Source organism: Cherax quadricarinatus, chromosome 91, assembly GCF_038502225.1.
Source record: "Cherax quadricarinatus isolate ZL_2023a chromosome 91, ASM3850222v1, whole genome shotgun sequence".
In the NCBI taxonomy this organism is placed as follows: Eukaryota; Metazoa; Arthropoda; class Malacostraca; order Decapoda; family Parastacidae; genus Cherax; species Cherax quadricarinatus.
This window is the reverse complement of record NC_091382.1, coordinates 2,615,527-2,638,438: the sequence shown is the minus strand read 5'-3', so window position 1 is coordinate 2,638,438 and position 22,912 is coordinate 2,615,527. Positions and strand designations below refer to the sequence as shown.

The 22,912-nt window shown below is 43.0% G+C and overlaps 1 protein-coding gene across 1 annotated transcript; it reads left to right on the top strand.

Moving 5' to 3' along the window:
- Positions 1-3,327: 3,327 nt before the first annotated feature.
- On the top strand, positions 3,328-21,046 carry LOC128704884 (pteridine reductase 1). The gene is made up of 6 exons (XM_053800087.2): positions 3,328-3,482; positions 4,240-4,408; positions 11,803-12,025; positions 13,252-13,407; positions 15,673-15,741; positions 20,386-21,046. The coding sequence occupies exons 1-6, from the start codon at positions 3,452-3,454 to the stop codon at positions 20,527-20,529; spliced, it is 792 nt and encodes a 263-aa protein (XP_053656062.2). The 5' UTR covers positions 3,328-3,451; the 3' UTR covers positions 20,530-21,046.
- The last annotated feature ends 1,866 nt before the right edge of the window (positions 21,047-22,912 follow it).

Here is a 22,912-nt window from a genome sequence, read left to right as displayed (position 1 = left end):
GGTTCAGTCCCCGGCAAGGGTTGAAACATTAGGTGTGTTTCCGTAAGACACATCCTATCCATGTTCACTTATCAGTAAAATAGGTACCTGAGTGTTGACTGGTGTGGGTCGCATCCTGGGACAAAATTGCCCTAATTTGCTGGAAATGCTCTGCATAACAAGGGACTTTCTATATACAGTGGACCCCCGCATAACGATTACCTCCGAATGTGACCAATTATGTAAGTGTATTTATGTAAGTGCGTTTGTACGTGTATGTTTGGGGGTCTGAAATGGACTAATCTACTTCACAATATTTCTTATGGGAACAAATTCGGTCGGTACTGGCACCTGAACATACTTCTGGAGTGAAAAAATATCGTTAACCGGGGGTCCACTGTAGTAGTATGTCATTGTCGGCTAGACCTGTGTACCTTGTACATGTACTTGTAGAAATAAAGATTATTATTCCTGGGATCAAACTTGAATAATTAACATTCCCCAAACACTATGAGCTGACCAATTTGTTTGAGGTCAACTTGTGGTTCCTGGCCCCACCTGACCAGCCAGGCTGTGGTTTGTATGTTGGTTTGTGTTTTGCCAACAGTAACAGCCTGGTTGATCAGGCCTTGATTCACCAAGGGACATTGACCCCCAGAACACCCCTCCGGGTATATCTCTTCAGCTTCAGTGTTTGGCAGTGTTGGTTTCTGGCTTCAAGAGAAGTTCCTTGAAGCCAGTGAGGGGATCTTGTTCCAAGGTATTGGATCTGATATCTTGTATCAAACCAGAATACCTCCTATTTCCCAGATGCCATGTGACCCCATACAGGTTTAGCACTCCCGAATATAATACGTATTCTTGATGCTGGTGAGGGGGCTCCTTATCTAAGGAATTGGACCAGTGCTCCCCTTCCTTGGATCGAATCTGAATGCATTCCATATCCCCAAGTGCTGCATGACCCCTATGGGTTTAGCACTCACCCAATGAACCGTAGTAGTTGCCTCTTGAGCTGAAAATACTTCCTAACATCCCTTTTTTTTTTTTTTTTTTTTTTTTGCCTAGCATGGGCCAGTAGGCCTGCTGCAGTGTTCTTATGTTCTTTTTGTCAGCTGTATGTCCCTTTTGGGTTTAGTGCTTCATCATGAAAATAATCTAGTTTTGATGGAAATAAGTCACTGACACTTTTGGGTTATCCTAAGGAAATAGGTACAGGTACACACACAGTTACACAAACCATACCACGGGTGGGGATAGAACCCGCGATCAGTCTCAAAACTCCAGACCGTCGTCTTAGCCACGGGTTCTATCCCCACCCGTGGTATGGTTTGTTTGCAATCGTGTCATTACGATTTCGTGTGTCATAGTTACACAAATTATACAAAGCAACATGTGTAAATTATCTAAGATATCCTCCCCCCCCCCCCCAACAAAAAAAAGAGTCAAATTGACTTCTCTATGATAACTATACTTACGTGTACGGTATAAAACCTTGGTAATAGATACAAACTTAAGCAAACACTAAGACTTACTAGACAGCGTTAGGGTCCTGGGACACCGATCACTTCTAACAGAGTTAGAAAGACTGTATACGCGGAGAGTGAGGTGTGACTTATGGTGACCTGTCATCCCAATATGACATTCTTCAATTCAGTGCTGAGTTTACAGAATTTGGTTATTGTGTGGTTTACATGTAGTAAAATAATAATTACAGAGTGTACCACTAGAACACCTAGCATGGCTAGGCATTACAGAGTGTACCACTAGAACACCTAGCATGGCTAGGCATTACAGTGTACCACTAGAACACCTAGCATGGCTAGGTATTACAGATTGTACCACTAGAACACCTAGCATAGCTAGGCATTACAGAGTGTACTACTAGAACACACGGGAGTATTTATAGTTCAGAACGTTGAGGTCAGGTGAAGATTGCTGCATCAGATGATCTTCCGGGTGGGGTTGTAGAGTCTTGGGTAGCTAGGCGGGGATATTGGACAAGTTGTGAGTAGACCTTCTGCAGTGTTCTATGTTCTTATGTGGGATAGCGATGAAGAAGTTTCTTGGCGAGTGGTTCAGCTATGTTATAGAAGCCATTGTTCTGGTTGAAATTGTTGGTTATAGAGATAAACGATGATTCCAGGATTCTTCTGTATTGAGTGTTGTCTTCTGTGGCTATAAGTCTTGAGTTTCTGTAGTTAATTAAATGGTTGTGTGAATTGCGATGTTGTACACAGGCATTCCTTGTATCGTCAGTCCTGCTTGCATATTGGTGTTCTGAAATACGTGTTTGGAGGTCTCTTGATGTTTCGCCCACGTATAATTTGTTGCAGTCATTACAAGGGATTATGTATACCCCTGCAGAGGATGGAGGCTTGTCCTGTCTACTACTAGCATGGCTAGGCATTTCGGGCAGACTTAGATTAAATCTTAAATTGTAAAATATTACAAATTATGAGGTAAGTTGGTATTATGGCTAAGTGACTAAATACTAGTTTGTGAGTTTAGCAATGTGAATTATTTTGTTTTGGCACAATACATAGTTTCAGTATTGGAGTATCACAGGCCAACTTATGACTAGTTAGGATTCAATATTTTAAGATTGAGATTGATATTTCTGTTTATGGTCAAATGGGTGAGTGAGTGTAAGTGTGAACCACCAGGTGGTAATCGTGTAATTAGTTGACGGGGTGTATCAGGGAGATGTTTTCTAAATTATTAAATAAATAAATAAATAAGTGGTAGTTTTGAAGGTGATGAATGTGTCTGCAGTTCTAGAGTTCTCAGGTAGGGTGTTCCAGATTTTAGGGCCTTTGATATACATCGAATTTTTGTAAAGGTTTAGTCGAACATGGGGAATGTCATAGAGATGTTTGTGTCTGGTGTTCAGGTCACTCTCCGCCTGTATATATTGACTTTAATTTTTTGTGTTGGGTCACCAAGTGGAGAAGACCCGGGGTCAGCACACGTCCTGACAGACTTGTATGGACATACATCTAACTTAATATCCTAGTGTTTGCTTACGTGTCTTTCTAAAATACTTGTGTACATGTGCCTGAATAAACTTACTTATGGATCGTAGTTACATAAGCAAAACTTATATAAAAAAAAAGAAGGGATTTCCAGAATGTGCGAAGATTGCACCTTGTACAAGGTCATCCCAGGTAGCAATACAGTTATGTACACCGTCTCTCTTATTTTCGGCTATATATATTTCAGATATGTATCTTAATAGGCTGTTTTGGGATTAATAAATACACTGGTTGTTAGATGGAGGAACCAGTACAATGAGCATAGTTGAAGAGGAAGATATTGATATATTTAAAAACTTGGTGATAACTGGCAGGAGTGTTTGTGGCTGGTGTGTGTGGTGGACAAACCAGTCATTGTATACTTGCTAGGTGACCCACACGGGTTTACTGCTGTGTTTTTTATATTAATTCATTAGTACTAATCCTTGTTTATCGGTGGAATGTCTACTTCAAAGCAAGGAGACTGTCTAAGTAAGTGAAAGTCTGAGATACCAGTGTGTTTGTGGTTCAAGGGAAAGGTTCTTGATTCGAGGAAATGGGGAAATATTAATAATAACCTTTATTTCTACAGATACATGTACAAGGTATACAGACCATAGCTGACATCAGTGACATACTACTATATAGATTAGAAAGCAAATTAGGTCAATTTTGTCCCAGGATGCGACCCACACCAGTCCACTAACACCAAGGTACCTATTTTACTGCTAGGTGAACATGGACACTAGGAATCTTATTAAGGAAACACGTCCTAATCTTTCTACCCGTACCGGGGATCGAACCACGGGCCTCAATGCGCTACCCGCCGAGCTACGGTATTCAAATTCAAATTCAATTCAATTCAGTTCAAGTTTATTCTCTATAAGGGTTACAGTGCGGGGTTTACAGGTTTTGGGTATTGTGTGGTTTACATGTTATAAAATACTAATTATAAGTCAGTCTGATTACCTAACATTGCCCAGGCTCTCCATGATCCCTACAGATTTACCGCTTTATATTAACTTAGATCAGCAACTAGAGTTTACCTAACATACTGAAGATGGTTTCTCCTGGCGAAACGATACCTTCAATATGCTAACCTATTCATACTCACCTATTTGTGGTTGCAGGGGTCGATGCACAGCTCCTGGCCCCGACTTTTCGCTGTTTTATGCTGTGAAGAACTTGCCTTGTATGGGCCAGTGGGCCTACTGCAGTGTTGCTCAATTCTTATGTTCTTATATTACAGTGCCAGGGTCATGCCGCTTCGGGGAGGGCCGTGTGGCACTAGTGACAGGAGGCGCCCGCCGGGTAGGACGCACCATCACTACAGCACTACACAAGCACCACTTCAACGTTATTATACACTATAACTCCTCCAGGGACCTTGCGCTAGAGCTTGCTGCTCTCCTCAACAGGTAGGTTATACTCTACTTAATAATGGGGTTAGTGCAAAGTCATGGTTATAATAATAATTATTTAAAGGTGCAAAGGTCTCCCGTAGCTCAGTGGTAGCGTAGCAGAGAGCCGGGTTCAATCCCGAGAGGGGCAATAATGGGCAACATGGGTTTAGAACAGGTCGCTCCTGTCTGTCTCAACTATTGGACCACTACGACAAGGTCCTAAATGCACTAGAAGACAAAAAGAATGCAGATGTAATATATACAGACTTTGCAAAAGCCTTCGACAAGTGTGACCATGGCGTAATAGCGCACAAAATGCGTGCTAAAGGAATAACAGGAAAAGTCGGTCGATGGATCTATAATTTCCTCACTAACAGAACACAGAGAGTAGTCGTCAACAGAGTAAAGTCCGAGGCAGCTACGGTGAAAAGCTCTGTTCCACAAGGCACAGTACTCGCTCCCATCTTGTTCCTCATCCTTATATCCGACATAGACAAGGATGTCAGCCACAGCACCGTGTCTTCCTTTGCAGATGACACCCGAATCTGCATGACAGTGTCTTCCATTGCAGACACTGCAAAGCTCCAGGCAGACATCAACCAAATCTTTCAGTGGGCTGCAGAAAACAATATGAAGTTCAACGATGAGAAATTTCAATTACTCAGATATGGTAAACATGAGGAAATTAAATCGTCATCAGAGTACAAAACAAATTCTGGCCACAAAATAGAGCGAAACACCAACGTCAAAGACCTGGGAGTGATCATGTCGGAGGATCTCACCTTCAAGGACCATAACATTGTATCAATCGCATCTGCTAGAAAAATGACAGGATGGATAATGAGAACCTTCAAAACTAGGGAGGCCAAGCCCATGATGACACTCTTCAGGTCACTTGTTCTATCTAGGCTGGAATATTGCTGCACACTAACAGCACCTTTCAAGGCAGGTGAAATTGCCGACCTAGAAAATGTACAGAGAACTTTCACGGCGCGCATAACGGAGATAAAACACCTCAATTATTGGGAGCGCTTGAGGTTCCTAAACCTGTATTCCCTGGAACGCAGGAGGGAGAGATACATGATTATATACACCTGGAAAATCCTAGAGGGACTAGTACCGAACTTGCACACGAAAATCACTCATTACGAAAGCAAAAGACTTGGCAGACGATGCACCATCCCCCCAATGAAAAGCAGGGGTGTCACTAGCACGTTAAGAGACCATACAATAAGTGTCAGGGGCCCGAGACTGTTCAACTGCCTCCCAGCACACATAAGGGGGATTACCAACAGACCCCTGGCAGTCTTCAAGCTGGCACTGGACAAGCACCTAAAGTCAGTTCCTGATCAGCCGGGCTGTAGCTCGTATGTTGGTTTGCGTGCAGCCAGCAGCAACAGCCTGGTTGATCAGGCTCTGATCCACCAGGAGGCCTGGTCTCAGACCGGGCCGCGGGGGCGTTGACCCCCGGAACTCTCTCCAGGTAAACTCCAGGTAGGTACGTGATATAACTTATACACACCATAACTAACATTAATGACACTATATCGAACGCCCCTAGTTATGCAGAGCATTTCTGGCAACTTAAGTTAATTTTCTCCCCAGGATGCCACCCACACCAGTCACCTAGCACCCAGGTACCTTTTTTACTGTAAGTGAACAGTGACAGCAGGTATCTTAAGGAAAGATGTCCTAATGTTTCCACCCGTACCGGGGATCGAACCACGGACACTCAGTGTGTGTGAGGACAGAGTTGCCTACCAGGCCACGAGACTCCTGATATATCTAGAATTTGATTTTCAGTAATGTATGTGTGAGTGTTTGAGTGTATTAGTGTGAGAGTTTATAAGTGCGTGAGTGTGTGTGTGTGAGTTAGTTAGTTTAATATGTTTATTATGCACCCCATACCCATCCTGTGGGCGGTTTTGTGTGAGTACTCACCTAATTGTGGTTGCAGGAGTCGATTCATAGCTCCTGGCCCCTGCCTCTTTACTGTGTGTGTGTGTGTACTCACCTAATTGTAGTTGCAAGGGTCGATACTCAGCTCTTGGCCCCGCCTCTTCACTGATCGCTACTAGGTCCTCTCTCTGCTTCCTGAGCTTTGTCATACCTCGTCTTAAAGCTATGTATGGTTCCTGCCTCCACTACATCGCTCGCCAGACTATTCCACTTCCTGACGACTCTATGACTGAAGAAATACTTCCTAACGTCCCTGTGACTCGTCTGAGTCTTCAGCTTCCAATTGTGACCCTTTGTTTCTGTGTCCCAACTCTGGAACATCCTGTCGCTGTCCACCTTGTCTATTCCCCGCAGTATCTTATATGTCGTTATCATGTCTCCCCCGACCCTTCTGTTCTCCAGTGTCGTCAGTCCGATTTCCCCCAACTTTTCATCGTAGAACATTCTCCTTACCTCTGGGACTAGTCTTGTTGCAAACCTTTGCACTTTCTCTAACTTCTTGACGTGCTTGACCAGGTGTGGGTTCCAAACAGGTGCTGCATACTCCAGTATGGGCCTGACGTACACGGTGTATAGTGTCTTGAACGATTCCTTACTAAGATATCGGAACGCTATTCTCAGGTTTGCCAGACGCCCATATGCTGCAGCAGTGTGTGTGCGTGTGTGTGTGTGTGTGTGTGTGTGTGTGTGTGTGTGTGTGTGTGTGTGTGTGTGTGTGTGTGTGTGTGTGTGTGTGTGTGTGTGTGTGTGTACTCACCTATTTGTGGTTGCAGGGGTTGAGATAGCGCCTGGCCCCGCCTCTTAACTGATCACTTAAAGGTCCTCTCCCTCTTTCTCCCTGCTCCATAAGCTTTATTATACCTCGTCTTAAAACTATGTATGGTTCCTGCCTCCACTACATCACTTGCCAGACTTTTCCACTTCCTGACAACTCTATGACTAAAGGAATATTTCCTAACATCTCTTTGACTCATCTGAGTCTTCATCTTCCAATTGTGACCCCTTGTCTCTGTGTCCCATCGCTGGAACATCATGTCTGTCCACCTTGTCAATTCCTCGCAGTGTTTTGTATGTCGTTATTATGTCTCCCCTAACCCTCCTGTCCTCCAGTGTCGTCAGTCCGATTTCCCTTAACCTTTCTTCATAGGACATATCCCTTAGCTCTGGAACTAGCCTTGTTGCAAATTTTTGCACTTTAATTTTCTGACATACTTGACCAGGTGTGGGTTTCAAACTGGTGCTGCATACTCCCGTATGGGCCTGATGTGCACGGTGTACAGAGTCTTGAACGATTCCTTATTGAGGTATTGGAACGCTATTCTCAGGTTTCCCAGTCACCCATTTGCTGCAGCAGTTATCTGGTTGATGTGTGCCTCAGGAGATGTGCTCGGTATTATACCCACCCCAAGATCCTTTTTCTTGAGTGAGGTTTGCAGTCTTTGGCCCCCTAACGTATGCTCTGTCTGCGGTCTTCTTTGCCTTTCCCCGATCTTCATGACTGCATTTGGTGGGTTAAATTCGAGGGGCCAGTTTCTGGACCAAGCTTCCAGCCTGTTTGGTCTCTCTGTAGTCCTGCCTGATCCAAATCTGATTTAATTCTCCTCATCATCTGCAAACAGAGATACTTCTGAGTCTCTCCTTTGTGTCATGTCATTCACATATACCAAAAATGGCACTGTTCCTATGTCTGACGCCTGTGGAACCCTGCTCGTCACAGGCGCCCACTGTGATACTTCATCACGTACCATGACTCATTGTTGCCTCACTGTCAGGTATTCTCTGATCCATTGCAGTGCTCTTCCTGTTATACATGCTTGATCCTTTAGCTTTTGCGCTAACGTCTTGTGAGGAACTGTGTCGAAGGCCTTGCAATCCAAGAAAATCCAATCTACCCACCCCTTTCACTTGTGTCTTACTTCCGTTACCTTGTCATAAAATTCCAGTAGGTTTGTGACACAGGATTTGCCTTCCATGAATCCTTGCTGGTTGTCATCTATAAGCTTTTTCCATTCTAGGTGCTTCACCATTCCTCCTGATAATCTTCTCCATGACTTTGCATATTATTCACGTCAGTGACACTGGTCTATAGTTCAGTGCCTCATGTCTGTCTCCTTTCTTAAAAATGGGGACTACATTTGCCATCTTCCATACCTCAAGTAGTTGCCCAGTTTCAGTGGATGTGTTGAAAATTGTTGTTGGTGGCACACACAGCATCTCTGCTCTCTCTCTAAGGACCCACAGAGAGATGTTTGGTCCCACCGCCTTTGAGGTATCAAGGTCACTTAGGGGCTTCTTCACCTCCTTGGTTGTGTGTATTTCATCCAATACTTGTTGGTATATCACTTGTTGGTGTACCCCCCTATTCTGACTTCCTGGAGTCCTTTCTGTCTCCACTGTAAATACTTCCTTAAGTCTCATGTTGAGTTCTTCACATGATTCTTGGTCGTTTCTGGTGGTGCTTCACAGGGCTCAACATGGCCGGTGCGGCAGGTTGTGTAGCAGGCTAGCTGCGGGATTTTCAAGGATAGCTCCTGGTCAAAGAGGCTGACCAGGTCCCTACTTAACAGAAGTAAGTAAGTTTATTCAGGTATACACAAATACAGTTACATAGAATTATCATACATAGCAGCATATGTGTAGAGAACCTAGGATAACCCAGAAAAGTCAGACAGAGTGACTTATTTCCAGTGTGAATGCTTTGAGAAGATACTAGAGCAGCGAACGGACATCCCAGTGCATCGTTTCAGCGTAAATAGTTGAAGTGTTGTGCAGTTTTAGAGGGTTTGGTGTTGTTGAGTCAGCACCAGTCAGCGCCTCCCCCCCTCTCTGCTGGGGGGGGAGGGGGAGGGCGTGTGTAGTAAACAGTGACCCTCTCATAACGCCTCACCCCTGCGCATCTCCCCCGCCTCACCCCTGCGCATCTCCCCCGCCTCACCCCTGCGCATCTCCCCCGCCTCACCCCTGCCCGTCTCCCCCGCCTCACCCCTGCCCGTCTCCCCTGCCTCACCCCTGCACGTCTCCCCTGCCTCACCCCTGCCCGTCTCCCCCGCCTCACCCCTGCGCGTCTCCCCTGCCTCACCCCTGCGCATCTCCCCTGCCTCACCCCTGCGCGTCTCCCCCGCCTCACCCCTGCGCGTCTCCCCCGCCTCACCCCTGCCCGTCTCCCCCGCCTCACCCCTGCCCGTCTCCCCCGCCTCACCCCCCCTGCCCGTCTCCCCCGCCTCACCCCTGCCCGTCTCCCCCGCCTCACCCCTGCCCGTCTCCCCAGCCTCACCCCTGCCCTCCCCCGTCTCCCCTGCCTCACCCCTGCCCGTCTCCCCCGCCTCACCCCTGCCCGTCTCCCCGCCTCACCCCTGCCCGTCTCCCCCGCCTCACCCCTGCCCGTCTCCCCCGCCTCACCACTGCCCGTCTCCCCCGCCTCTCCCCTGCGTGTCTCCCCCGCCTCACCCACCCAACTCCCAGCGCTACCCCATCTGTAGAGGGTACTTCTCCTCTAACCCACGATGTCAGCGATGGCACTGCAGGGCGTGCCGGGCTCACAGGAACTTCCACTACAGGGACAGCATCGTGGAGTTCGACTGCCAGGCAGCTGTCAGGTGTGCCACAGGCAGTGTGTACTCAGTTCCTCAAGCTTCAACATCCGTGCACACGAGGGCCTGGGATCTTCAATCAACTTGGCGTCCACCAGGACGCTGACATGTCCCTAGGACAGCTCTCCATCGGGCTGCTAACGGAGTCACTGGCTTCTTGGACCTCTTGGGGAGGGCCGATGGTGCTCGTGCAAGCAGCAGATCCCTGGGCAACTTGCTGCTGTTTGCAATGGCTGTCTGCCGAGGAGAGACAGGCACCTAGCAACATCTGTTGTTGGGGCAGTGGATGAATTCCCTACTATGTTTGTTAACTGCTCATTACTCTGTAATTTGTCTATGATTGTAATCATGTCATAACGTGTTTATCATTCATTACCTTTGAAACTTGTCATGATTGTGACCAGCTCTACCTGGAGCTCATTACCTTTGTAACTTGGTCATGATTATGACCAGATCTAGTTCATTACCTTTGTAACTTGCTCAGCTACAAAACTTTGGAGTCCAGTCCCTGGACCAATTATGTACCTCTGTAATCTTTTGACTACCGCCCACAGGATGGGTATGGGGTGCATAATAAACATATTAAACTAACGTTTCTGGTGAGCTTCCCACCTTCTTTCCTCAGCCTGATTACCTGGGCCTTGACTGTTGTCTTCCTCCTGATGTGGCTATACAACATCTTTGGGTCAGACTTGACTTCTGACGCTATGTCGTTTTTGTACTGTCACTGGACCTCCCTCCTTATCTGTGCATGTTTTTGGCTCTTCGACTAATCTCTTTATTTTCCTGGGTCCTTTGTCTTCTGTACTTTTTCCATTCTCTAGTGCACTTAGTTTTTGCCTCCCTACACCTTTGGGTAAACCAAGGACTCATTCTGGCCTTTCCATTATTTCTGTTTCCCTTGGGAACAAACTTTTCCTCTGCCTCCTTGCATTTTGTTGTTAGGTAGTCTATTTCGTTTGCTGACTTTCCTACCAATTCTCTTTCCCACTGAACCTCCTGCAGGAAGTTCCTTATGCCTGTGTAGTCCCCCCCTTTTGTAGTTTGGCTTTTCCCATCCTCCTCCTGTTACCCTCTGCACTTGTAACTCTATGTATTCAAAGCTCAGAACCATGTGATCACTGATCGACACCATGCCTAACCCTTCTAGGGTAGGGTAGGTGCCCGAGCCCGAGCCTTTAGCTCATAAGACTGTCATTCCCATTAGCCCCCTTGTGGCGGGGATGGCAGACCAGAGAGGCCTAGCTTGTGGCTAGGCCTGGGGACAGTTAGTCCCAAAGATGAGGAGGTACTTGTGCCTCCTCCCATGGGAGACTTAGGTCTCAGACACTCCCTAAAGAGGGAGCCAAGGCCGGGCCACCACTTGGACAAGGCCCGGGCCGGGAGAATACCGGCTAATCTTTAACTAACTAACTAACCATGTGATCACTAGCTCCAAAGGGGGCTTTCATATGTGATGTCCTCAATGTCCGAGCTACTCAGGGTGAACATCAAGTCCAGTCTTGCTGGTTCATCCTCCCCTCTCTTTCTAGTAGTGTCCCTAACATGTTGATGCATGAGGTTTTCCAGTACCACATCCATCATCTTGGCTCTCCATGTTTCAGGACCCCCACCCCATGTGGCTCCAGGTTCTCCCAATCAATCTCCTTGTGACTGAAATCACCCATCACTAGTAACTTTGCTCTACCTGTGTGAGCTCTATGTGTAAGTGTGTGAGTGTGAGTGAATGCATAAGTAAGCAAACATGTAAGTTTATACACCCACAGGTCCACATAAATACAACCATCACGTCTAGTAACACAGTGTAAACCACCTAAAATAACCCCAAGTCACTCAAATTGACTTATTTCCATTCAACAGTGCCAGGCCGGACAGTGCCCAGGTCATCACAGGTGATCTCTCTAAGGACGTGGCACAAACTGCCCACCGCCTGGTAGCTGAGACAGTTCAAAAATGGGGTCGACTTGACCTCCTGGTCAATTCTGCTGGTGACTACTTTGCTACCTCGTTAGAAGACGCCTCTGAGCATGACTGGGACAAACTGGTCAATATTAATAGCAAGGCTCCATATTTTCTCATTCAGGTAATGTATATACCCTTTTATTAATAGAGAGGTTCTTTATTTTCTCACTCATGTTATGTAAATCCTTAAATGGATGTGACATGGACCTGACTAGTTAAGGCCAGTAGGCCTTCTGCAGTGCTCCTTCTTTCTCATGTTCATATATTCCCTATTAGATTGTTGGTTTAAATCTGTTGGTTACATGAGGGGCATTAAGGCTAATTCAGTCTTGTTTGGTATACTTTAATACCTGAAATAGGGATCGAATTTAACTCGATGTATATATATACTGAGATAAATGCTCCTCAGTGTATATACACTGAGAAATATGCTCCCAAGTGTATATACACCTGTTATATGTACCTCAGTGTATATACACTTGCAATATATACCTCAGTGTATATACACCTGTGGTATATATACCTCGGTATATATACCTTTTCCAATTAAAGGTATATACCTCGGTATATGAACATTAAAATGGTATAAAATACCGACAGGTTATTAGGTAAGACACAATATTGTTTCAGATTATGGAACAATGCTCTTCTCCAGACTGAGGGACTGACCACCTCAAAACTTCAAGGGTGATGGACTGATTACATCGTCTTCAAGTATCTTTTGCTTCTATCAACTTCTCTGTACTCGACTGAAGAAGCCTACTGTGTAGGCGAAACGTTTCGAAATAAAGATACCTAACTGTTGCATATGTGTCTTACCTAACAACCTCGGTATATATACTTTTTCCAATTAAAATTTGTCACTCCATGACCTATGTCTAGTTTTATGTAATCCACCTGAAATGCTTAACATTTTACATTTTATATGTAAATCACACATTGTAAACTTTGCAAAGAAATATAAATTTGAATTTGAATTGTATATACACTGAGAGATTTGATTATGTAAGACTTATGCTTTTGCAGGAATGATGCTCACTTATGTAGGGATGATGAATCAACTATGTAACATTTATGTTAAGTGTGTAACAGTCATGCCTGTGTAAGAATAATACTTATCTGCAAGCTAGGTTTAAGTTAAATTCAAGCTTAAGTTACGTTATGTCAAGTCTGGTAAGTTAGGTTAGGTTAGAGTACATGTTTGAGTGTGCAGGTGAAAGTAATTAGCAACCAGACATTTCCTGGAAGGTTAGGTTAGGTCAGGATGTGTTAGGTTAGGTAAGGTAAGGTTAGGCAAGGGTACATGTCCAAGTGTGCAAGTGAAAGTAATCAGACATATTGTGGCAGGCAGCAGCACCTCACCTGAGGAAGGTGGGAGGCAGCGTGGTGAACATCGCAGACATCCTTGGTGAACGTCCCAGTGGACCATTTAGTATATATTGCACCACCAAGGCTGCTATCATCATGATAACCAAGAGCCTTTCTCTTGAACTTGGGCCACAGGTACTGTATTTTACTGTATCAAAGACGCTAATTTTTCGTCCCCAAAAGTCTCAAAAATTTACCCAGTGTCTTGGAGGCCACAGGTTCATCCTAGTGTGTCCCAGGGTATATATTGCCCAGCAGCATGGGTACAGCCACAGGGTGACTAATGCTAAAGCCCCCCCCAGATGCAAATACTTTTTATTTTTTTAATTATTAGCTAATTTTCATTGTACAGGTACCATCTGACTTACGACCGAGCTTGGTTCCGACCAACCAGTCGTAAGTCAAAATGGACGTAAGTTGAACCTTACTACTGAATATCAACATCACATTTTTGTAATGACTTTATTTTGTTTTATTTTAGTATTTTATTTTTTACTTTACTTTTTATGCTGTTAGTACTGTATTTTATACTGTAAGATTTAGGATAAACACTGTGTACAACACAAACAGTTGTTTAATTCCCAGAAATTTGGCATACAAAACACGATCATAAATCGAGTGATCGTATGTCGAGCAGGTCGTAAGTCAGATGGTAGGTGTATTATATTTTGTAGTGACCATGAAAATATGATAGTTTAAGAAATTTCACATACATGCTGAAAAATCATATTTTTTAAAAATGATTTCTTTGATTTTTTTAGTATCTTATGATATTTAAACTCCCAGATTAAGATACTGATTGTACCACAATCTGGAGGATACATTCACTCAGAGCTGTATGTATTTCAGTGTATATAATACCCAGCAGGGTTATATACACCCAGATCTCTGTATATCTTAATGTATAAAATACGTCCTAACTTACGTATATTATTACATTCATGAGGAAGTGGTGAATTTATAGTGATCATAAATTATTGCAATATATTTGTATTATTATTTCAATTAAAACTAATTGCTAAACCCACAAGGGTAAGTATCTTTGTAGGATAGTGCTAAACCTTACAGTGGTCAAACGCCTGGTGCATAGGAGGTACAGTAATTATTATTTAATTCTTGGGGACAAAGTTTGACCTATAGGGGGTCTTGGAAATATAAACACTTAAGCAGTATAATGTGATCCTTTATTGACAATGTTTTGTCCACACAGTGGGCTTTATCAAGTCACAAACAGATCTATCTGGGTGAAACATACGTGAGTATTTATAGAAAGTGAATGCTGGGTCAGGTGGAGAATGCTGGATGTGACAATCTTCCGAGTAGGGTGACACAGTCTAAACCTTGGGTAGCTTTTAAAAGAGAGTGGATAAGTACATGAGTAGACCTTCTGCAGTGTTCCTCAATTCTTATGCTCTTATGTGGGATAGTGATGAAGTTTCTTGGCGAGGGGTTCAGCTATGTTATAGAAGCCGTTGTTCTGGTTGAAGTTGTTGGATGTACAGATAAGTGATGATTCCAGGATTCTTCGGTATTGAGTGCTGTCTTCTCTGGCAATAAGTTTTGCATTTCTGTAGTTGATTGAATGGTTGTGTGAATTTCGGTGTTGAACACAGGCATTCCTTGGATCGTCAGATCTGCATGTGTACTGGTATTCTGAAATACGTGTATGCAGGCAGATCTGGCAATCCAAGGAATGCCTGTGTTCAACACCGAAATTCACACAACCATTTAATCAACTACAGAAATGCAAGACTTATCGCCGGAGAAGACAACACTCAGTACCGAAGAATCCTGGAATCATCACTTATCTGTACATCCAACAACTTCAACCAGAACAACGGCTTCTATAACATAGCTGAACCCTTTGCCAAGAAACTTCTTCATCACTATCCCACATAAGAACATGAGAATCGAGGAACACTGCAGAAGGTCTACTCGTGTACTTATCCAATCTTTTAAAAGCTACCCAAAGTTTTAAACTCTATCACCCTACTTGGAAGACTGTCACATGCAGCATTCTCCACCTGACCCAGCATTCACTTCCTATAAATACTCACGTATGTTTCACCCAGGTAGATCTTGATAAAGCCCACTGTGTGGGCAAAACATTGTCAATAAAGGATCACATTATACTGCTCAAGTGTTTATATTTCCACTGTCCAGACTGATAGCTCCAGACTGACCTGTCAGTATTTATACCATTGATTTCCATTGGGGTCTTACATCATGAGGATGTGCAAAATCTAGGAGGATCATACAGTTCTGGGGGAATGGGAGGCAATCAGGTTTGATCTGAGGAAAGGGAGGATGGCTCTAATTCCCTTGATCAAAAGCCCTTCACCAGCATCAAGGTACTTTCACTGAAGAAACAACAGATAAAACTTAAGTATAATTCTGCAGGTGAGGATCAACTATGTTAACCCCGGAGCAGCCATGTGGCCAGAGAATTCTGATGTCACCTTCAAAGAGGTCAGTAACTTGATCATTTATGTTATTACATTGCATTCCAGGAAGCGATTAACCTGTTTTGATCATTCAAAGTAATAGGATAAATAACTTGGTTATTTACATTATTACATTGTATTCCATTATTATTATAATCATAACTAAGCACTATACCCACAAGGGTCATGCAGTGCTGCCATTTACATTATTATATTGTATTCCAGGAAGAAATAAAGTTATTTGAATCATTTAGAGCAAGGAGTGGAGGAGGCTTCATCCTTCATTCACTAACTATAGCCCAATCTCTCTTAGTAGGACTGCTGGTGAACATTTTTTCCCGTTCCCCTTATATTTAGACATCTATTATTCTGGTCATAGCATTATTTGAAACCTAGAGTTTGGGTATCCACATTACTAGAATTGTTATTATTAATATAGTCAATACATTTTTCAAAGAAGGTTTCTTGACACTAGTCAAGAAACCCCCTTTGAAGGGTGTGTTAAATATAGTGATGGGTGTATTGTTGATATAAATTTAGATTTTCCTTAACCCAGATGACAGCAGTTGGTGACCAATACCTCAGTGACAAAGCATTTAGCTCACAATTTTAAAGTCCTGCTTTCAATTTCTGGCTGGACAAGTAAAGCTCCCTATTCATTTAGCAAGGTAGTAGGTTGGTAGACAGCAACCACCCAGGGAGGTACTACCGTCCTGCCAAGTGAGTGTAAAACGAAAGCCTGTAATTGTTTTACATGATGGTAGGATTGCTGGTGTCTTTTGTCTGTCTCATAAATATGCAAGATTACAGGTACGTCTTGCTACTTCTACTTACACTTAGGTCACACTACACATACATGTACACGTTTATTTATACACACTCATCTGAGTTTTCTTTGATTTTATCTTAATAGTTCTTGGTCTTATTACTTTTCCTTTTATATCCATGGGGAAGTGGAATAAGAATCTTTCCTCCGTAAGCCATGCGTGTTGTAAAAGTCAACTAAAATGCCGGGAACAATGGGCTAGTAACCCCTTTTCCTGTAAAGATTACTAAAAAGAATAAGAAGAAGAAAATTGTCAAAGTGGGAAGTCTGAATGTGCGTGGATGTTGTGCAAATGATAAGAAAGAGATGATTGTGGATGTTATGAATGAGAAGAAACTGGATGTCCTGGCTTTAAGTGAAACAAAGCTGAAGGGGGTGGGAGAGTTTCAATGGAGAGGAATAAATGGGATTAGGTCAGGGGTTTCAAATAGAGTTAGAGCTAAAGAAGGAGTAGCAATAATGTTGAAGGATAAGCTATGGCAGGAAAAGAGGGACTACAAATGTATAAATTCAAGGATTATGTGGAGTAAAATAAAGATTGGATGTGAAAAGTGGGTTATAGTAAGCGTGTATGCACCTGGAGAAGAGAGAAGTGTAGAGGAGAGAGAGAGATTCTGGGAAATGTTGAGTGAATGCGTGGGGAGTTTTGAATCAAGTGTGAGAGTAATGGTGGTTGGGGATTTCAATGCTAAAGTGGGTAAAAATGTTATGGAGGGAGTAGTAGGTAATTTTGGGGTGCCAGGGGTAAATGTAAATGGGGAGCCTTTAATTGAGCTATGTGTAGAAAGAAATTTGGTAATAAGTAATACATATTTTATGAAAAAGAGGATAAATAAATATACAAGGTATGATGTAGCACGTAATGAAAGTAGTTTGTTAGATTATGTATTGGTGGATAAAAGGTTGATGGGTAGGCTCCAGGATGTACATGTTTATAGAGGGGCAACTGATATATCGGATCATTATTTAGTTGTAGCTACAGTTAGAGTAAGAGGTAGATGGGAAAAGAGGAAGGTGGCAACAACAAGTAAGAGGGAGGTGAAAGTGTATAAACTAAGGGAGGAGGAAGTTCGGGCGAGATATAAGCGACTATTGGCAGAAAGGTGGGCTAGTGCAAAGATGAGTAGTGGGGGGGTTGAAGAGGGTTGGAATAGTTTTAAAAATGCAGTATTAGAATGTGGGGCAGAAGTTTGTGGTTATAGGAGGGTGGGGGCAGGAGGAAAGAGGAGTGATTGGTGGAATGATGAAGTAAAGGGTGTGATAAAAGAGAAAAAGGTAGCTTACGAGAGGTTTTTACAAAGCAGAAGTGTTATAAGAAGAGCAGAGTATATGGAGAGTAAAAGAAAGGTGAAGAGAGTGGTGAGAGAGTGCAAAAGGAGAGCAGATGAAAGAGTGGGAGAGGCACTGTCAAGAAATTTTAATGAAAATAAGAAAAAATTTTGGAGTGAGTTAAACAAGTTAAGAAAGCCTAGGGAAAGTATGGATTTGTCAGTTAAAAACAGAGTAGGGGAGTTAGTAGATGGGGAGAGGGAGGTATTAGGTAGATGGCGAGAATATTTTGAGGAACTTTTAAATGTTAAGGAAGAAAGGGAGGCGGTAATTTCATGCACTGGCCAGGGAGGTATACCATCTTTTAGGAGTGAAGAAGAGCAGACTGTAAGTGTGGTGGAGGTACGTGAGGCATTACGTAGAATGAAAGGGGGTAAAGCAGCTGGAACTGATGGGATCATGACAGAAATGTTAAAAGCAGGGGGGGATATAGTGTTGGAGTGGTTGGTACTTTTGTTTAACAAATGTATGAAAGAGGGGAAGGTACCTAGGGATTGGCGGAGAGCATGTATAGTCCCTTTATATAAAGGGAAAGGGGACAAAAGAGATTGTAAAAATTATAGAGGAAAAAGTTTACTGAGTATACCAGGAAAAGTATACGGTAGGGTTATAATTGAAAGAATTAGAGGTAAGACAGAATGTAGAATTGCGGACGAACAAGGAGGTTTCAGAGTGGGTAGGGGATGTGTAGATCAAGTGTTTACATTGAAGCATATATGTGAACAGTATTTAGATAAAGGTAGGGAAGTTTTTATTGCATTTATGGATTTAGAAAAGGCATATGATAGAGTGGATAGAGGAGCAATGTGGCAGATGTTGCAAGTTTATGGAATAGGTGGTAAGTTACTAAATGCTGTAAAGAGCTTTTATGAGGATAGTGAGGCCCAGGTTAGGGTGTGTAGAAGAGAGGGAGAATACTTCCCGGTAAAAGTAGGTCTTAGACAGGGATGTGTAATGTCACCATGGTTGTTTAATATATTTATAGATGGGGTTGTAAAAGAAGTAAATGCTAGGGTGTTCGGGAGAGGGGTGGGATTAAATTATGGGGAATCAAATTCAAAATGGGAATTGACACAGTTACTTTTTGCTGATGATACTGTGCTTATGGGAGATTCTAAAGAAAAATTGCAAAGGTTAGTGGATGAGTTTGAGAATGTGTGTAAAGGTAGAAAGTTGAAAGTGAACATAGAAAAGAGTAAGGTGATGAGGGTATCAAATGATTTAGATAAAGAAAAATTGGATATCAAATTGGGGAGGAGGAGTATGGAAGAAGTGAATGTTTTCAGATACTTGGGAGTTGACGTGTCAGCGGATGGATTTATGAAGGATGAGGTGAATCATAGAATTGATGAGGGAAAAAAGGTGAGTGGTGCGTTGAGGTATATGTGGAGTCAAAAAACGTTATCTATGGAGGCAAAGAAGGGAATGTATGAAAGTATAGTAGTACCAACACTCTTATATGGATGTGAAGCTTGGGTGGTAAATGCAGCAGCGAGGAGACGGTTGGAGGCAGTGGAGATGTCCTGTCTAAGGGCAATGTGCGGTGTAAATATTATGCAGAAAATTCGGAGTGTGGAAATTAGGAGAAGGTGTGGAGTTAATAAAAGCATTAGTCAGAGGGCAGAAGAGGGGTTGTTGAGGTGGTTTGGTCATTTAGAGAGAATGAATCAAAGTAGAATGACATGGAAAGCATATAAATCTATAGGGGAAGGAAAGAGGGGTAGGGGTCGTCCTCGAAAGGGTTGGAAAGAGGGGGTAAAGGAGGTTTTGTGGGTGAGGGGCTTGGACTTCCAGCAAGCGTGCATGAGCGTGTTAGATAGGAGTGAATGGAGACGAATGATACTTGGGACCTGACGATCTGTTGGAGTGTGAGCAGGGTAATATTTAGTGAAGGGATTCAGGGAAACCGGTTATTTTCATATAGTCGGACTTGAGTCCTGGAAATGGGAAGTACAATGCCTGCACTTTAAAGGAGGGGTTTGGGATATTGGCAGTTTGGAGGGATATGTTGTGTATCTCTATACGTATATGCTTCTAAACTGTTATATTCTGAGCACCTCTGCAAAAGCAGTGATAATGTGTGAGTGTGGTGAAAGTGTTGAATGATGATGAAAGTATTTTCTTTTTGGGGATTTTCTTTCTTTTTTGTGGGTCACCCTGCCTCGGTGGGAGACGACCGACTTGTTGAAAAAAAAAAAAAAAAAAAAATAAACCCATAGGATTATACAGCGCATGTGGGGGGGATAAAAGGTATTCAGGCTCAATTCAGGGCACTGGAGTACAGATCCAGTTCACTAGATCAAGAGCACCTCACCGGTGTCAAGGAACCTCCCTTGAGGGGCATCTAGCAATAAATAGGCACCTGGGACAGATCCCAATAGATTATCATTATATTCATAACTAAGTGCTAAACCCATAAGGATCATGCAGTGCTGCAAATCCAATAGAAATTAGCCATTAATGGAGTTTTTTGCATTATCCTGGTTAATCATGCTAATAATGTCTTCTTATCAGGAGTGGTTATCGAAGACACCCCTGGGACGGCCAGGCACGGGGGAGGAGGTGGCTGATGCTGTAGTGTTCTTGGCTTCACCCTCTGCTGCCTACATCACCGGCAGTGGGATCAATGTCTGTGGTGGACGCTCAGTCTCCAATTAGCATACAAACACTTGTCTCTCCACTACCGCCAACAGCAAAGATTAGAACTTTCAACAGCAAAGGAAGATGGGATACATCTTAAGGCAATCAGATGCATCAAAACCAATGGGGTCAGACAGGATATCATCATTGATATTACTAAGAGCAGAGGAACTGTGCAAAAAGTTGATAGAAACAGGGCATCTGTCAGATAGATAAAACACTGCAAATGTGATTCCAGCATACAAGAAATAAAATAAGACATACTGTACTATAATATTATAATCATGGAAAGTGCTAATCCTGCTTGGGTCATTTAGTACTGACACTCTAGGCCAGCCTCACTGGCTATCATACTAGCTACAGTACTAGAAAAATAATAAGAGGACTGGAGCCCCTTGAAAGAAATGGACATGTGAACTGTTGTATGTGTGCCTCTGCAAAGACAGTGATTATGTGTGGATGGTGAAAGTGTTTCTTGGGTCACCCTGTCTAAGTGGAAGACAGCTGACGTGTTGAAGAAAAAAACTAGCACATTGCGAGATGGTTAATACCGTCTCATGAATCTCCTAGTTTTATGACAGTAACTGAAAGGGAGAGTAGATATAATTCACTAGCTCAATTATTATTATTATTATTAGTAGTAGTAGTAGTATTAAATTAAAGGGGAAGCTTTGAACCCATAAGGATCATACATCCCCAAGTAAGTGGGAAGTGTTGGGGTACAGAGATTTGATATGAGGATAAGAATGGTAGTTACAATTCCTTAGATCAGCAGCCTTTCACCAGCATGAAGGTATATCCCCCTGGAAGGGTAACTAGTAGTACTGCATAAGCTTAGGTGGCGAGTAGAGTCCCTAGAGGATCAGTGCTTGGGCTCTTACTTTTCCTGATATACATAAGTGACCTGCTGGAGAAAAGTGAGTCCTGTGTATCACTTTTTTTTTTGCTTTTAAAAGATGTAAAATTAATGAATAAACTGCATAATAGTCAAAAAGTACATGAATTCCATGAGAGAGATGACCACACAAACTTGCACACGAAAATCACTCACTACGAAAGCAAAAGACTTGGCAGACGATGCAACATCCCCCCAATGAAAAGTAGGGGTGTCACTAGCACGTTAAGAGACCATACAATAAGTGTCAGGGGCCCGAGACTGTTCAACTGCCTCCCAGCATACATAAGGGGGATTACCAACAGACCCCTGGCAGTCTTCAAGCTGGCACTGTACAAGCACCTAAAGTCGGTTCCTGACCAGCCGGGCTGTGGCTCGTACGTTGGTTTGCGTGCAGCCAGCAGCGACAGCCTGGTTGATCAGGCTCTGATCTACCAGGAGGCCTGGTCACAGACCGGGCCACGGGGGCGTTGACCCTCGGAACTCTCTCCAGGTAAACTCCAGGTATCCATTAAGGTCCTTGGCCTCAATATAGTATGTTTGACTATTTTCAGTTCAGTTATTATTATTACTGCATTATAATCAAAACTAAGCACTAAACCCACAAGGGTCATATAGCACTGACTATAGTCACACAATAAAAAGATATCTGGATCCACTATAAGTTATATTGAAGGTAGGAAGGTTGATACACATTTTACTTTTTATCAAATGTTTTTATTACAGCTAATATACTCTCCTACACCACAAATTTTGGAAACCTCATGTGAGGCTCTTGCCTACCTTCACAATTTTCTACGTTTGAATTCTTCCATAAATTCCTTCCAATCCTATGCATTTTCCCAATACTCCCATGCATTAGCTCAAATATTTTATTCATGAAAAAGTGCTACATTAATACACTGGATTCATACGGCGCTAAAATTTTGACTAGGTGGAAATATCCTCACCGTTTAAACCAAAGAAAATGTTTGATTCTTCATCCATGGAAGACAATAGTCACCTAAGCACAGTTCATGGAATCACCCACCTTGTATTATTATTACATTCCATGAAGGATGGGTGGAGATGCTGCATTTCAGGTCATTGGAACTGTATGTCCACACATTTCTGGTAAGACAACCATTAAATAAATGGTACTGATTGTTTTCTTCTTTAGGTACACAGTGCCTTGGTGATTATATTTAGGGGAAGCACTAAACCCATAGGGATCATACAGTACTTTTGGGATTGTGAATTATTATTATAATCAAAACCAAGTGCTATACCCACTCAGTGGGGAATGTGAAACAGTCGAATTTCATCCAAGGAAGACAGGCCTGGTTTTCTGCTCAGCCTTCAAAAACAGTCAGTGTAGTGAAAAAAACTGAAAAGCATCAAACCTGTATAAGTCATTCAGCATTACATGGTAGCAGTGAGAGAGAAAGAGGAGAGGTACTGATGTTGTCTCACCTTCCGGTACCTCTCTTTCTCTCACCCCTACCATGTAATACTGACTGACCTGTA